General features: G+C 41.0%; 1 protein-coding gene across 2 annotated transcripts in view; it reads left to right on the top strand.

Moving 5' to 3' along the window:
- Positions 1-17,102, top strand: part of EGFLAM (EGF like, fibronectin type III and laminin G domains) — a 73,413-nt gene that overhangs the window by 42,600 nt on the left and 13,711 nt on the right. For both annotated transcript variants that reach the window (XM_086479614.1, XM_086479613.1), the window contains exons 10-16: positions 1,847-1,947; positions 3,225-3,325; positions 4,412-4,556; positions 7,043-7,232; positions 10,991-11,116; positions 11,843-12,086; positions 16,335-16,446. In XM_086479614.1, the coding sequence (XP_086335740.1) occupies positions 1,847-1,947; positions 3,225-3,325; positions 4,412-4,556; positions 7,043-7,232; positions 10,991-11,116; positions 11,843-12,086; positions 16,335-16,446 (1,019 nt within the window). The remainder of the gene's footprint in view (positions 1-1,846; positions 1,948-3,224; positions 3,326-4,411; positions 4,557-7,042; positions 7,233-10,990; positions 11,117-11,842; positions 12,087-16,334; positions 16,447-17,102) is intronic.

Genomic DNA, 17,102 nt, shown 5'->3' with positions numbered 1-17,102 from the left:
CTTGTAGTGGTGCTTTCCCACCAGCTAAGAAAGAGCTGATCTGTCCCTTTGCATGCTGATTTGATCTGCCAAGGCCCTGCCACACAGCAGAGCATCAGGCACACAATTTCCTTTGCAGGCTTGTGTTAGACATTCATGATGCACAGTGTTGTGCATCGGGGATACAGATACTGAGGATGTTTGATCTTCTCCTCCCTGTGCTGGAGTAAAGAAAACTCATTCTGAAAACAATCTGTTGTGACTCAGCCACATGGAACAGCTGCAGATGTGATTTTTGGCCTTGATCAAGTATGAAGAGGAGTCGAGGATTTATTTGAACTGACATAACCGTATACAATTTGTAGAGCAGATTTGTTAATGTCAGTCCAAACCCACCATTTTTCACAAGGCAGCGTGTTATTCCTTGGTAGGGAGTAGCATCGTGTACTAATATTCCCTTGTACTGAATTTCTCCACAGCAGCCCATATTGTTAAATAGTATATTAATCTGAAGGAAAACAGACTTTTCTTTACAATCAACAGCTGCATGGTGCTCTGGTCCAGTCAGTTCTACTTATGATCAGGGTATGAGTTAATTGCTGTCTGCTGTGGTTGCATTCAGGTTTATAGCACCAGTTCTGTTCACCTCAGCATAGAATATGTGCCTGCCAGTAAACAAAAAAGCTGAGAGCTGTATCCAGATCCAAATATGCAAGAAAACCCTTCAGTATTCAAATAGCAAAGAGGAATAGGACTCCTTATCCTTCCTCCCTCATTAGACTTAGACCTACTGCAAAAATAAGAATTCAGGCTGAAACTTTGTCTGTCATCAGTGCTTTTTAGGAAAATGAGATGCAAAGGTAGCAGTAAGACATCTCTCTGGTTTTCTTTTTCTGTGCCAAAGCCAGGATGGGCCCCTAACATCACAGAATCATAGAATGGTTTGGGTTGGAAGGGACCTCAAAGATCATATAGTTCCAAGCCCCCTGCCATGGAAGGGACACCTCCCACTAGACCAGGTTGCTCAAGGCTCCATCCAACATGGTCTTGAATACTTCCAGGGATGGAGCATCCACAACTTCCTTAGGCAACCTGTCTCACCACCCTCAGGGTGAAGAACTTCTTCCTTGTATCTAGTCTAAACCTGCCCTCTCCCAGCTTCAAGCCATTATCCCTCGTCCTGTCGCTTCAGGCTGTTGTAAAAAGTCCCTCCCCAGCCTTTGTTTAATAACACCAGCTGATAAGAGCAATATGAAGGGCCACTGTTGCAGCCAGGGATGGAAAGATGCCTGCAAGCACTCTCTTCTGCCCATCAGTGCCTTTAGCTTCTGCCCTCAGCTGATTGGAAACTGCTGTGCTCTTATGAGCTATCCAAGGAGTCTGCAGATGCTGGGCGCCACAGCTATGGAACAGTAATGACTAATGCAGCATAGAGTCTGGCCATATTTCCCGCATAAGTTTTTATAATCCTGCAAAACAGAAATTTTATTTGTTGACTCGGTGTTAAGTGAATTCTTAAAAGGAGATAAATATAAAGTTGATGGGTTCTGTCTTCTGTAACAAGGATGAAAATCTGGAGAAATTTCCACTGAAGCTAGTAATTAAACTGTTGAGCAGTATTTGGCCCTCAGTATCCTGTTTCTTTCCAAGTTCACCAGGTCATTGGAAATAAAGGAATTAGTTGTGAAAGATGGTGGGAGGACAAGGCCATAGGTTAACTGATTGTTGACTGCTGCTGACTAATGATTGTCACTGGAAGAACTGTGCCTTTCATTTTCACCTGACGTTATCTAGTGCTAAGTGTGTATACTGATTTTTATATGGGAGAAAACTGCTAAATAACATGACTTCTGTCTTTGCTTTTCAGATATTATTATCCAGTATCCTCAGTTCTCTGGCTATTCATACATCACCTTTGAACCACTGAAAAACTCCTATCAGACATTTCAAATTACCATTGAATTCAGGGTAAGTTTAAGCAATTCCAAGCTCACATGAGAGCTTTAAATTTTATTTGCTTATTCTGTTGCTGTGGACAACAGAACAATAACTTAGCTTCAATATAGCTTATAATATAGTTGTGGTAAATCTATACATAACCTTCATCTCTAAAGTTCTGTCCTTACCTTCAATGAATGCAAATGAAGTTGGTAAACTGAGCTAAAATGTTTGTGTCTGTTATTGGTAGGCAGTGCATGAGAGAATCCCTGGGACTAGTAATACTGGTAGGGACTAGTAATACTGGTATTGCAGACTAGTGGCAATGTACGTTGGCAAGGTTATAGCCATGTGAATGAGCTGCAGGCTGAAGAGCACCTGGAATTTTTGTGATTTAAGTTTGTCAGTGGCATGCAGTATCTTTGCATATAAGAAACTGTGATCTTGTTGTACTGAGCAAAGTACTGCCCTATAACCAGAGTTCCTTTCCTATGCTGCAGGATTTAAGTAGGCTTTATTTTACATCTCTGAAGTTTGGGACATGGGCTACTAATACATGCAAGATACTGGACTACTACAGGTCTGAAGTGGTGGTGTATACCCCACACTGACTTGAGTTACTGCTGTCAGTGTATTATGGGCAGAACTGGGAGAGCTGCCTGTAGGGAGGGTGGCTGAGCTCTCAGATGCACCCCTGCTCCCGCATAAGGCAGACTTGCCAGCCTCACAGTCTAGGTACAAGACTGTCACTAGAGCAGCAGCAGTCTGTTGTGACACGTAGTGATTTAACACTCCACTGGCAATTTGTCGGCCTAAAATGCAGGATGGCTGCGAAAAGCCACTGTGTCAGCTGCCATGCACATATGGAGAAATCCTGCCTGCACAGGTTGTTTGGCTTGAAAAGTGTCAGGCTCACTGAACATGTGAAGCAGGGTGTATGTATTCATGTGCAGTAAGTCTGATGTGTTTACACTTAACAGGCTTGCTAGGACATCCTTGCTAGGCTTTGTGTGCAGAGGTCTCATATGGGACATGCCTGACAGTCTTTAATGCTTTCGGGCTGGTTTTTAGGACTGATTGTATCATACTGTAAGTAGAAGAGATGTTCTTAAGCCATTTAAGTATTAAGGCAATGTTTTTCTGGACTCTTCAAATGCAGGATTAACCAGTTTCTGATTCTGCAAGTTAAAAATTCAGTGAAAAATGCTATCCCTTTTCCGGAGAAAAGTCCCCCAGTGCTGCTTGCATTTCTGTGTTACTGTGTGAGGCTTAGGCTTTGATTTTTCATGCTGATGCAATGATTGCAGGCTGAATCAGAAGATGGTTTGCTGCTATACTGTGGAGAAAATGAACACGGTCGTGGTGATTTTATGTCACTGGCAATCATCCGACGTAGCATCCAGTTCAGGTAAAACCTCCACCCCAAATCTGATGTAAAGGGAAGGGGCCATTGCTGCCTCCTTGGACTGCTGTATGTGATGAATATCTGCTGTATCTGACTTCTGCCCAATGCAATGCACAGAATGGACAGTATTACTTCATTTAACAGTTCTTCAATTCTTTTTTCTCTCAGCCTTCCTAAGTGTGTGGATATGTGCCCTGTGGAACTCTTTTTACTCAGACCTTGGTGTAAAGGCAAAATGATCAGTTTTATTCAAGGCATTAATCCGGGGCTCATTGCTATGTTACCAGAAATGCCACTGAGCCACTGCATTTGTTACGCTTATGCTATATTGAGCTGCGCATAGTCAATGTGTTTGCTTCACAGAAAAAGGACCTGCAGATAGTGTAGCAAAATGCCAGCAAGGGACCTGGAACTTCCTGTTATATCCCTTGTTTAGATGAGAGTTGCAGTTTTTTTAAATGAAGATGGAGGGGGTTTCTTGCAGTCCCACAGATATGAAGCATGTGAAAGAGTATCTCAATGATCTCCTTACTTGGGAGAGTGAGTCTTCTGAAAGTGGGAAATAACGAAGTGGCTGATGTGCCTTAGTTGTGTTTGTGTTCACCTGCACTGAACAGCAGGTCAGAGAAAATGGCACGTTTTGTGCACATTCAGCTCCACAAAGACACTCCTGGAGGTATCCTTCTCAGTCAGTACGGAGTTTCATATAAATCGAAGAGTTATTAATGTAGCACTGCCTTTCACCAGGGAGCTACAAAAATCCCAAGAGAAATTATTATGATAGCAGGAACTCAGATTGTGATACCCTCCATCTTGAAACAGTTTCAGATGCTGGCAAGCTTTGCAGTGCACTTGGTATGGCCAGAGAATGCAAAATCTTCTCCATGGGAGAAAGACAGATAGTGAAGTTTGAAACTTAGAACAGATCATATGTAGATCTGCCGTCTAATTTTCCTGTGGTCTGCTAATATGCAATGTGAAACAGAGAGGTTCCCAGGAGCGAAGGGAATATTTGGAGTCTAAAACCAACTTTTATTTGTTTAGTTAATGTAAGATTGTTGCCCTGCCCTCTCTGTCTCATGCTCCCAGGTTCAACTGTGGCACTGGAGTTGCAGTCATTACAAGTGAAAACAAAATCAAGCTGGGAAACTGGCACAGCGTCACTTTGTTTAGGGACGGGACGAATGGCTGGCTCAGGATGGACAACGATGCTCCAGTGACAGGAGAATCTCAGGTAGGTAATCCTGCACCTGCAGCTCAACCTTAGGCTCTCTTAACATTATGATGACATTTTTTCTTGCTAGCAGAAGTCTGGTCAGATTTAAAAGGTATATTTTTATTTATCAGTGCTGGGGCATTTAGTGAACCAAGGATCAGTGAACAGATTACTCTTCACATATGTGGGCTAGAAATCACATAGATAAATATCCCAGTGCTGAATCTCATCACAGTTTCCCTGTTGTCTTCCATGCTTGCCCTGCTGCCCTCCTGCTACACTTTGCTGATCTCAGATACAGGCTGCTGTTAAAAGTTTGCCAGACTCTACAGCTGCTGTCCCTGATTGCTTCCTTTTTCAAGCATCAGAGATCTGCTCTGCTTCTTCAGCCAGAAAAATTAGATGCATATGTATATATGCGTATATATTTATGTGTAATATGCATATAGCCACACAAGGCTTCTATACAGAAGATATCTAAAATTACATGTGTACCATGGACATAAATTTGAGCACAGTAATGGAGATAGACATCCTGCCCTGACTTATGTTAACATCAACAATTTCATATGAGGCTGCCAAGATAAATATAATAGAGGAAGATGTCTTTACTTGCTAATCTGTTATAAGGCCAGAAAACAGAATCGAAATTAAGGCACTGAAAAAAAAAGACAGTTGCAAATTGTTTCAGATATCTTTCCTCTTCCCTTTGATAGCTGCTATTAGTATGCTATTCCTAGCCCCCCAAAAAAGTGGCTTCAGACATATTATTACTTTACACTTCAATGTACTGGGACTGAAGGGAAAAAAGTGCTGCTCATTGATTTCTTACGAGCTGGAAATGACAGAGGAAATTATTTCAGTGTCTGTCATGTGTTGCTATCTGTTATCAATGGTATGAGGCCACACAAAGGGCAGATGTGAATCAGGAGAGATATGACCAGTACAGACTAAAGCCATTGTATAGCGCTTTGGTAAGATGGCATCTCACTGTGCAGGGCTATGGTCACCCGTAGCCAAGAAGGATGAAGTTGAAGAAGAAAAGGTGCAATAATGGGCTAGTATGAGGATTATGGATCACAGAGTATATTACAGCAAGAGTTTGACAGTGGGCACACCTTTTTCGAGCTGCAGCAACAGCAGGAAAAAAGTTAATTGCGCCAGGTACTTCTGTCCACCAGAACTTGCTGCTCCTGTAGTATTGTTGGTCTGGTGAGTCCTCCTCAGCCCTTCCAAGTTAGAGTGACCTCGATTAGTGTCAGCAGAGTGGCAGTGTTTTCTGACCTAGTTAATTTTAGTTAATTTTGACTGAACAGTCTAGAGAGTACCTACAGGAGAAGTGGAGCTTGACAGACCAAGCGAGGCAGAAGCATCAAAGGCAATGGGAGATGGCAAGTGGTTGGAGGCAGGCTGGAGAGCTGCTTGCCCACAGCCCTGGCATATGCCCGCCATGAAATGCTGTGGCCATGTGAACTCTCTTTAGCCACAGGCTTCACCTGAATTATTTTTCCCTGCTGAAACTGAGATCCATTTGATTTGTTTCTGCAAGGCACTGTGCAGTGAACACCCGTACACTCAATAACCTTGGCTTATTTAGCCTGGCAAAATACAGGCTATGGGGATATAATTTATTGTTATAAATTATATAGATGCAGGGGAGGGGTGAAAAATCTAGAAAGCTTTTAGGCCTAAGATCAGTGCTGTCAGAAGGACACATTGGCAAAAGCTGGCCATGAATAAATGTTGGAATTTTGAGTGTTTTCTTCTAAAGGGTAGTGAGGTTTTGAAACAACCTTTGAGTAGGAGGCAAAAGACATCTATTCTCATCAATTTATGGAAGGAATTATGACTCCATTACCCACAATAGCATGGAGTTCGATTCAATGGGCCAAAAAGTTCTGGGTTTTTTGGAGGGTTTTTTTTGTTCATTCCTGTGCACTATAGCAGTGCTAGTAAACTTGTATGTGTACATTTCTGTAGGTAGGTTGACCCAAAAAAAAAAGGAGTAAATTTAGCGCTGACAAAGTAAGCAGAACCCTACTGAAGCTGTGATTTTTTTCAGTTTTTGCCTTGTCTTTGTTTTTACTGGGTTTTTAAAATCATTTTATTATTATTCAACTCTAAACACTTGCTGGGTTCTGTCCAAAAAGCAGTATCACATTGGTCTGCGTCCCCCAGCACTTAGAGTTTAGAAGACAAACAATTTTGGCGAAAGTAAAGGAAGAAATTGCAGCAAAAGACAGATCACAATCCCTCCTCAGAACATAGTGATTTTCAGATTTTTTACTGGGCTTTTAACAGTCCATGTTATTGTGATGGGTACAGGTGCAAAAAAGTAATTTAAAATGGTAGACTGATTTGAGGAATGACTAATGGAAAGGAATTACCAATGAGCAACCTACATATCCCCTGACACAATTCTGTGGAGAAAAAAAAATTGATTATACGCAATGTGGCTTGTTTATGTCTGTTCTACAACATGTCACGCTCTGTTTTCCCCTCAGGGCCAATATAGCAAAATTACATTCCGGACTCCCTTCTACGTTGGCGGTGCCCCCAGTGTGTACTGGCTGGTCAGAGCCACAGGCACCAATCGTGGGTTTCAGGGCTGCGTTCAGTCGCTCAGCATCAACAGAAAGATGATTGATATGAGACCGTGGCCATTAGGAAAAGCTCTCAGTGGTGCTGATGTTGGTAAGTGTAATGGTATGGGGTCTTTAACCAGCAATAAGCTAGGGGTTACCTTTTTTTGCCTGTTGAAAAAAATGAGCAATGGTCCAGGTTTGAGAGATGAAAGGTGCAGTCTCTATTTTTAGCATTTCTCTGTGCCTTTGCACATTGCTTTTTCTGGGTCTCTAGTAGGAGGGCTTATCACACTGTGCAAGTAAACATCACTGTTTAGTATGCCAAAACCCCTTGTAGACACAGTTATCCTGCGCAATAAATAGTAAAACCAGTTCTTATGGGCAAATAGGAAACTCAGTGTTGCTGATATAATTGTGTCTGCACCAATATTCCTGCCAGCATCTCTCAGGATGCCTCTTCATGCTCCTGACTGACACAGTTATATCATCATGAATCAATAGTATGTATGCCGTGTTTGTATTTGAAACACTATGGACCTAACAAACTGTGTTTTGCCTGAAGGCGTCATTGCACTGGTCCAAAGCAACACAGGGATCTTTCAGACCCACAGCAGTGCAGTGGCCATAACAGGGGGCTTTTCCCCATTAAAGCCCATTACTGCTGAGGCAAATAGGCTTTCCTGTGGACTGTCCGCTGTTTTCATATCCAGAGTCACTCCAGAGTATGTTTTAAAAACACTGTGGAATAAGTTCTTTCAACAGCTTTATGAAGTGGTATTGTATCATTATCGCCCCTTCACAGATTAAAGGATGGAGAAGTAGGGAAGTTAATTAACGAGTCCTGTCTTATTTATTCATATCTATTTCATTCATGTAATGGGTGCTTGAAAAAAAGACAGGGCAACAAAATCCTTCCTTTAATGACCTCCCAGTCTAAACAGTTTGAGAGTAAGAATAAACCCAAGTCAGAAAGCTAATGGTAAAGGCAGGAAATAGATCCTGTATCACTGAACTCTCCATGCCATGCTTCAGCCACAAAGTCATCTTTCTTCTCTGCTATAGCTGTGCATTTGGCATCCCAGGCAGGAAGTGATTAATGAGAAACTTCCTAACAATTGCTCTGTGTTCTCTAGATAGTATGACCCAACTTCTGTGCAATATAGGGGGAGAACAGAGTGGCCCAAGAAACAGATGCTGAGAAGCAGAGAGTAATTTCACAATAGAGTGAGAATCTGTGGAATTTAGATAGATAGATGAAAGCCCTGCTGAAGTTCTGCAAGCCCTAATCTCTATTGCCTTTTGGGTTGCAGCTAGCTTCATTCCCATCCGTGAATGCTCCATGTACTACTGCATTAACAATCAACGTCAATGACAATAAATGCTGGCTTCTGCCATGTGTGACTCGCAACGGAGTGATAGAGCCTTACTGTCCTTATGTGACTGCACACACTTATATGAAACTGTATCAGGATAGACTTGTAAACAATATGCCATATAAGTTAACCTTAAAATAAATAAATTACAAGTGAACTTTACAAGGGCTTAGGGATGTTTTTTTTTCTAGCCAGTCTTTTTTTGTTTCTTTTCTGTTGGCACAGTGTATAAGTCAGGGGTGCTGTGGTACATGAGGGTGGGGAGGAGAGGGGTCCATCCTTCCCCTGCACCATTTCTGCTGGCTGCAGCAGAAGTCCCACCAGACTCGGAGGTAAGGGGCTCACAAGGGAAGCAGTGATTGTTGTTTGGAGCAGGCATGGCAGGACCCTGCACTACTGCTGCAGCTTTCCTCCTTCCTCATCTGCTACTGCAGCCAAGCAGATGCAGCCATCAGACCTGTGGTTTGCCTTTTTTTGTGTAGTCACTTAAGCTGGGCTGAAGCCTGTGATAAGTCACCAAGACATTGTGAAAATAGCCTGTCCTTAAATACAAAGACAGCTCCAGTTCAAGCTGTACCTCAAACCAGTGAGCCTGCAACTTGTCCCATTATTGTTATCTTCCTTGTCTGTCCTCAAAGACTTTGTTTAACCTTGAGCTGTTTGAACATACTGCAAACATTGACTAACAGTGCAGCAGATGCAGTAAAGGTGGGCATTGTCTTAGTTTTCAGCTTGTGTCTCAAGCTTGTTACATCTAGATCCTTGTTTACACACATATTTTGGCCCTGTTTCCTCATCTATTAAACAGAGCTAGTGCTACTCATTTCTGTCGCTGTTGCGATAATTGGTGAGTATGTGAGGGATCTCAGAGACTAGATACCTGTCCTGGTCTGATTCACTGTGGCCATTACAATGCAGCCCAGAAGGGGAAAAGGGCTCAGTGAGCACTGTAAGCACTGCTGCTCCCATGACGGGGCATGGGGCAGCTGTTTGAAGGGGTAATTCTCTCCTACATAGAAGGAGAATTTGTTTCCTTCCAGGGGACTATTTTCTGGAGGTTGAGCAACTTATTTTGCTTAACCCAATATTATGCTCCTTGGGTTAGCCCTGGAGCCCTGTGTTATGGTTGCTATACTCAGGCCTTCCCTCTACCATGAAAAATGGGCCTGGCAGGAGTTTTGTGGATGTGCAATTCAAGACAAGTCTGGTCTGACAGGGAATTGTACCAGATGACCCAAGAGTTATTAATGCCTCTGTCCTGAGTTGGTGAGAAAAGGTTATTTTCCACCATGGACAGCAGAGTGATCAGGATGAACCAGCACATCAACCATTTACATCTACACACTTCTCTGTGCTTTTCTTTCTGGCTATGGGATGGGAAATCAAACTGTAAAGCTGGTGCTCTACTAATGCCAGTACTTTATTGAAGATTTGTAGAGTCCTGCTGTGGAAACTGTCTTTGCAATCAGAGTGCTGTATTTAAACAACACAAAAAGGGCATATCCCCTTCTTGCATTAGTTTTACAAGGCTTCCCTCAGTCATCTCAGATAACAAAACTGTTCCCCAGCGTTTGTTGTCAGAACTGTCACATGACACCCATTGGACGTCTCAGAGGTGATATTTCAGTGTGCCTCAAAATAAACATGCAATTCTTAGTCTGTCAGAAACACTTTGCCCCTACAAATGATGTGCTTACACTTGTACACCACAAATGTCTTGTTTAGGCTTTCTTAATATATAAGATCAGTTTGTTACTATTGATGGAGGGAGAACTATTTAATCAGGAACTAAAATAAAGAAGAAAGAAAACAAAATTAACAAGAACTTCCATCAGATGTACATTTGCATTATCTAACTTTATAGATACCAGTTTTAAGAAGTAAATTAGTAAATTATTTGTTCTACAACAATTTCAGCATAATTCCAGCAAGAAGAAGTCTTGCTATTTTAGTTAATGTGCCAGCGTAGTAGAAATGCTTCTTTAAAAGCCCATATGCTGATGATATGGATCCCTTTTAGTGCAGACAAGAGGGTTGACTACCTCACTTTAGTTAATAAGATTAGTTGATGATGATTAACACCTTCTATGCTTACCATGGCATGAATTTACACTGAACAAAGAAGCACTTAAGGTAATTGAAATTAAACAAGTCACAGTGCTTGTAAAGAATCTAGAGAGATTTCTATCTTATGAGAAAATAAAGATAGGAACAAGAGCAGAAGAAAAGTAATCCAGGGAAGGATTGAAAGCTACAAGTGTCATGGGTTTGTTAGTAAAGGCTAATTTTTGCTATTTTTGAAGTGTCTTGCTGGCCTGATACTAAAAAAAGTGCTAAAAGTCAAGTTGTCCTGTCTAAATTGCTCAGCATTTGATAAATTGGGAAAGAATCTAGGCAGGAAAGCAGATTGTATTGGTTAGTAGCAACAATCAACAGCCAAATGTATCTTCTACGACAAACTTCTGATAAATCAATGTTCTGGCTCTGTGTTTAGGTGAGTGTAGCAGTGGCATCTGTGACGAGGCATCCTGCATCAACAGTGGTACCTGTACTGCAAGCAAAGCAGATTCATATATTTGCCTTTGCCCTCTTGGATTTAAAGGTCATCATTGTGAAGAAGGTGAGAGGATTCTGGGCTGCTTATATTTCTTTGTATGTGTTGGTATTCAATGTGTTTTCCACATGGTGACTTCCAAGGAGGTCGTACGCTGTTACACTGGCAGGCGAGAGTGCTTGTTACTTCACCTTTTTAAAAATCACGTAATGAAACCTTCCCCCACCATTCACTTTAGGGCTACTCCAGCTCCTACATAATCAGTGATTCTCAAACCTTTTTGCTTATTTAAACTAACTGTAATTAAGCATCTCAAACTTACTTTTCAGAAGTTAAAATAATGTACCGCTCCACAGCTGCACATAAACTCTAAAAAATCACCATTTTTTTCTCTAAAACCACTGTCAGTTGTATATTCTGAAATGCAAAGGACCCAAAATCAGTTTCCTGCTGAAATCACAAATAGTCAAATACATACAGCATTATTTTTTGTGCCACAGATCTTTTCATGCCACCAACCGTTGTGTGCGTGCTTGCTACTTTGAAAAACACTGTTGTGAATCACTAAAGAAAAGGAGCACAAAGCTTTATGATACAAATACATCCTTGGAAAAGGAAGGGATTAAGGAGGGAAGCAGTGTTAGCTAGAATAAAAGACTATTTTTAATTTGGAAATTTTTAGGTTATTTTTCTTATTGTTACTTTAAGCAAAGGGAACTGACACTAGTTGGTAGGAGTCAATCCCTTACCTTTGAGCCTCAAGTGACCTGCTTGTGTATTCTGGATTTCCAGCACTCACCTTGGCCATACCTCAGTTCAACGAGTCCTTAAGGTCATTTGCTAGCACACCCTGGCCCTTGGAACCACAGAATTACCTTTCCTTCATGGAGTTTGAGATGACATTTCGTCCAGATTTAGAGACTGGTGTCCTTTTGTACAGCTACGACACAGACAGCAAGGACTTTCTCTCTATTAACATGGTGGCTGGTTACGTGGAGTTCAGGTTCGACTGTGGCTCAGGAACGGCTGTAATCAGGTAAACAGCGTTGTTTGTATTTCCTTTGCAACAGTGCCATGGTGCTGATCCAGGAGAGGAGTGGGCTGGAAAGAGTAATAGCCTATAAAGAGGCATGGGAGTCCATCAGTCTCTAGTGCCTACTTCTTCTAAAGAAGCACAGAAACACTAGAAGTGTGTTCAAAGGGACAGGATTTTCTCCCTACACAAGTTTATGTTTCACAGCTTTATTGTCAGTGTTACCATGTTGTGGCACCATCTTACTGCAGATGTTACTTTTGTTTCTGTATGGTATTACAGAAATTCCTTTCTTGCCTCCATGATATTGTACTATAGCTAATTAGAGGATCTGTAAGTACTTCATGCATATACTTTCTAGCCAAAGGATTGTATTATATTGGCACTTTTGTGAGCATCCTCCTCCCAGGTCTCCAATTCCAGGCAGTAAGTACTGGGCTGGAGGCATCACAAGAAGATAGACATACCTGCAGGTCCCCCCTTTCCTCATAGTGCCGGGTTTTGTGGTATATGAGGCTAATACCCAATTTGCGTAACTTAAGCAGTCTAATGGATAAGTATATGGTTTAAACAAGTCACTCAGGCTCCCAGACAGAGACAGACCTTATGAGAATGATTAACTGCATCCTAAAATTAATGTCAAGGATAGGAGCAATGAAATGCCTCAAAAAGGGCTGCTCTCTCTCTCTGTGTAGCTGAGTACCCAGTCTCCAGGCAGTTGATCCCTGGGCTCTTCTGAAAAGGCAGTGGGCCAAACAGAGGCACTCAGTACCTTGGATGTGGTCCAAGAGGCTGCCAGTTTGCCCAGGCTGACCTAATATTTAGAAATAATCTACATAAAGCTTATGCAAAATGTGGACACTGCCTGTAAGTCTTGCATACCATATGTTTCCTGTGGATGGACATCAGGAATTTTGGCTATACTGCGATTAGGAGAAATGTACTGATTTTCCACTGAATGAGGACTCAAGTAAACAAACCCATTCAGATGACAAAGTGAGAGATGAAATTTCAAGGGAGCAGATGCAAAATAGTGCACAACCCTAACAATGCACAGCTGTGGTAATTGGGTTGTCAGACAGAGAAGGATCCTGGAGTCATCATGGATAGTTCTGTGAAAGCAACAGTTAACTGGTTAGAGACAAATGCAGAAATGTAACTACAATGCAGAGAGTTACTAAGAATGGAATAAGGAACAATGCCTCTGCAAAAATCCACAATGCACCTTGTCTTGAATACTTGCTGCCATTCTTGTCACTTAATTTCAGAAGAAATTAGCAAAATTAAAAAAGAAGAGTAGTGTTGATATCCAGGAGAGGGAAAGAAACAGCTTTCACAAATACAGAAGGACCCTTAAACCAGGAAAAGAGTTTGATGGGAGTATGATAAAGGTTTTTAAATTGTGATTGACATGGAAATAAGTAAGGAATGATTATTTTTTCAATATGGAAGAATTCGAAGGAGCCCAGTGAAACTGCAAACCAAAAAAGAGCAAACAAAGAAAATGAGACTTTTATTTTTTTTTAAGACAGCACATAAATAAGTTTTGGAAACTAATTGTCATAGCATGCTACAGATTCCAGAACTATAAATGGTTTAAAAAAAAGATTAGGCAAATTTGAAGAAAGCTTCATTGAGGGAGATCAGACACAATTGTACGGATGCAGCCTCTGACTCAGGAAATTGCTAAATGACAAGTTGCCAGAAGCTGGGAGGATATATCAAGGGAAGAATCACTCCATACTTGCCCTATTCTTTTATTTTGCTGAAAAGCAGCAGAAATAGCTAATGTCGGAGACCTTTGCTCCAGCCCAAAATGGCCCTTCTTACAACAGCCTTCAATCTTTTTCTGATTACAGCTGTCTAATTCCTATTACTGGCAACCATAAGATGTTAAAGTAGACATATTTTGTTTTCCCCCCAAGAATGCTGTAGCACTTCAAAACACCTTGGACTAAAGTTTAACTGAGATGTAGGCTTGTAAAATGTGGCAAGAGCCGCAAGCACATGCCTGGGAGTGGAAACTTTTACCCTTTCTATTGGAAAGCAGAAGAGTAAGCAGGACACCAGCTAGCATCTGGGTCATGTGCATTGTAGAAAAAGAGTGAGGTGAGATAGCTGGGTAATGGGGGAGACTCGTGAGACCAGCAGGCTTCATTAAAGTTGACAGGATGTCCTGTTCAGCTCCTTTTTCTAGATAACATGGGCAACTTGCGCCCTGTCATCAGCTGTGTCAGTGATTAAATAAGATAAATGGATTCCCTGTTTTTCGTGTCTGCTAAGCCAACATCCACTTAAAAGTCTGCCTTGATCTTTATCATACCACTTCACACCCACCCTTTGTCCTAAAGGGGGATATAACTCTGGTGATCCTGCCTATGTCTTCTACAGGACCAGCCTATTAGAAACTGTAATATAATCAGGACACAATTATAACGTGTTTATAGTTAAGGATGAGGCAAGCTAATTTACATGTATCAGCAGCAGCAGTAGGAAAGCTGACACTGATGAAGCTTGCATTTTGCCTGCAGTGTCCGGGGATAGAAACAGCACAGTGTGTGCAGGGGACCTGGGAGGGAGCAGCGATGCCGAGCGGGTGGATGGAGGCAGAACCTGAGATATTTAGCAAGATGTCTCAGAGGATAATTTGTTGTACCCTGGGATTTCCTTTGGTCATGTATTTGCAGGATCAAGATCTTCATCATTTGGTGTATTTTTTAAGGTTCAGTTTATGCAGGGAAAAGTAATCCTTAACCCCACAGCACATTAAGAGCCAGAAGTGTTCAAATGCCTGCCTGTTCAGAAAGTGTTATCAAACTCATGCTGGTTTCAAAAAGCCTGTGGATCCAAGAAATAGCTTGCAACTCTGAAGTGTTCACTCTACAAGGCTTAATCATCCCCATTTGTAATTCTAAATCATCACCTGATTGTAATTAAATCTAGCAGAGCAGAAGGGTTTGCAAGATGACGACCTAATCAGCAGAGGAGATAAAATGTATGCATTGCCACTTATTAGGTAGCCAAACCTATCTCGTTCCTTTATATGTATAGATTGACTTCTTCAAGGTGATGAAATTATAGTACCCATTGATTTACTCAAGGTAGTTAAACCCTAAATGCTGCTACATAAGAAAAAACCCAAGTGAATGGCATTGCTCAATGAAATTTTTTTTTATGGAGGTTTTTCTGAACCAAGTGTGAAAGTACTACTGCCAGCATTGTCCAAATTAGATGAAAATGGTCTTTGAGAAAATTTGGCAGATCAAAATAGGTACAACAAAAATATTTCAAAGCTCATGTTGATTTTTCAGGGGAAAAAAAAAAAGGAAATTCTTATTTTCACATTTTCAAAATTATATTCCTTTTTTAATCAGCATTTGAATCACTGTTGACTCACTATTGTAGATCACAAATTTTTGAGTTCTTTCACTTTGAAATGATTCTTTTTTCATTTTTAAATGTAAGTAGCCTGAAAATGCAAAACATTATTTCACCCAAAACAATTCTGTATTTTTTCATTGAAAGCTAGAAAGTCTTCAAGTGTCCTAGATAAAATGGTTTCTGATTTTTCCAGCTTGACTAGTGAATCAAACACAAGTTTTCATTGCTCCTGGAGGAAAGGTTGCGAGATAACATTGAGACATCAAATGCTTTAACCAGTGTAGTAAAATGACATTTGAAAACAATACACAAAGTTCTGTAGAACTTGTAAAGGGGAATGTGGTCTTGCCCTTTGTACGGGCTGCTATACATATTAGTGCTGAACTAATAAAGATTGTAAGAAGTTTTAAAATGCTTTGTTTGAGACTGGTGAATACTTTGCACAACTGGGGATTCTTGTTCCTAGCCAGGATCTCATCACATCATTAGGCTTTATCTCCAGGCTTATGTCATTGCGAAATGAGGATGTACAGCTGAGAGAAAAATTTGTCTTCATGCATCATAAATGACTGAGCAGAAAAATTAGCTCAGAGGTAGATGAATTACATGCTGATTATAGAAATGTTGCATTTATAAATAAAAGTAGAATGCTTGTTATTTGCTGTAGGAACATGGTCTTATTTTCCTTTGCTGTTGGGGCTCAGAAATTATGTTACTTCCTTATAAGGAAAGAAACACAGTGATTTATTTTTATTTTTTATTTAGAAAATCATCCCAGAGGACTTGACTTTTTAACATCACAACATTATTTGAAAATATCAGAATGGCAAAAGCATAAAATACTTGAAAGTTTTCTTCCCCTTAAAACAGGAGTGAAGAACCTGTCAGTCTGGGTCAATGGCATGAGTTGCGAGTGACTCGCACAGCAAAGAATGGTATCCTACAAGTGGACAAACAAAAGCCAGTGGAAGGGATGGCAGAGGTGAGTATATGGCATGGCTTGTCATGAACATGGCTGTTAGACTATAAAATGATTGCGTGGCAAACTACACAGACAGCTCACAAAGCTCTTTTAAGCTAAAAAGGTATACATGTTAGAGCAACATTTTCTTAAGCCCAAAATTAGAAATTTGCACATGAAGTCTTCCCTCTGAGGACAGGGATCCTTGTAAAGGCAGCTGAAATCACAACCTTACTCGCTCTTGGCATGTAACTGGAGTCACGTTTTTGTATTTGGTTCATGCATGTTCTTGAGGTCCTTCTCTTCATACTCACTGGTTGTGGCTAAGTGTTGAACAACGTGTGCACTATGAAATGTGTCATGTGGAGAAGGCTGATACTGAAAATTAAGTGCATGAAGTCCTCTTTTTAGCGCTCTCTGAATATTGTGCTGGAAAGGTAGGCCAAAAGAGCGTTGTTTGTTTGTGTTCTCCTAGCAAAAGTGATTTTCAGGACAGAATAAAGGCTGGAATAGTCAGACAGTTCATGATTTGCATTTTATTCTTCCCTCACCAAGAGGTCATAGTGAGTCAAGTTTGCAATAAAGTGAACTTTTGCTTGTACCACGCAGGTATTCACTTTAAGCGCTCAAAAGCATACACAGAGGTACTTTTTTTATCCCAAGAACCTGGGGCTAGA

This window comes from Leptosomus discolor, chromosome Z, assembly GCF_034619465.1.
Source record: "Leptosomus discolor isolate bLepDis1 chromosome Z, bLepDis1.hap2, whole genome shotgun sequence".
NCBI classification, from domain to species: domain Eukaryota; kingdom Metazoa; phylum Chordata; class Aves; order Leptosomiformes; family Leptosomidae; genus Leptosomus; species Leptosomus discolor.
The sequence above is the reverse complement of the archived record's forward strand: the minus strand, read 5'-3'. Positions and strand labels throughout refer to the sequence as shown.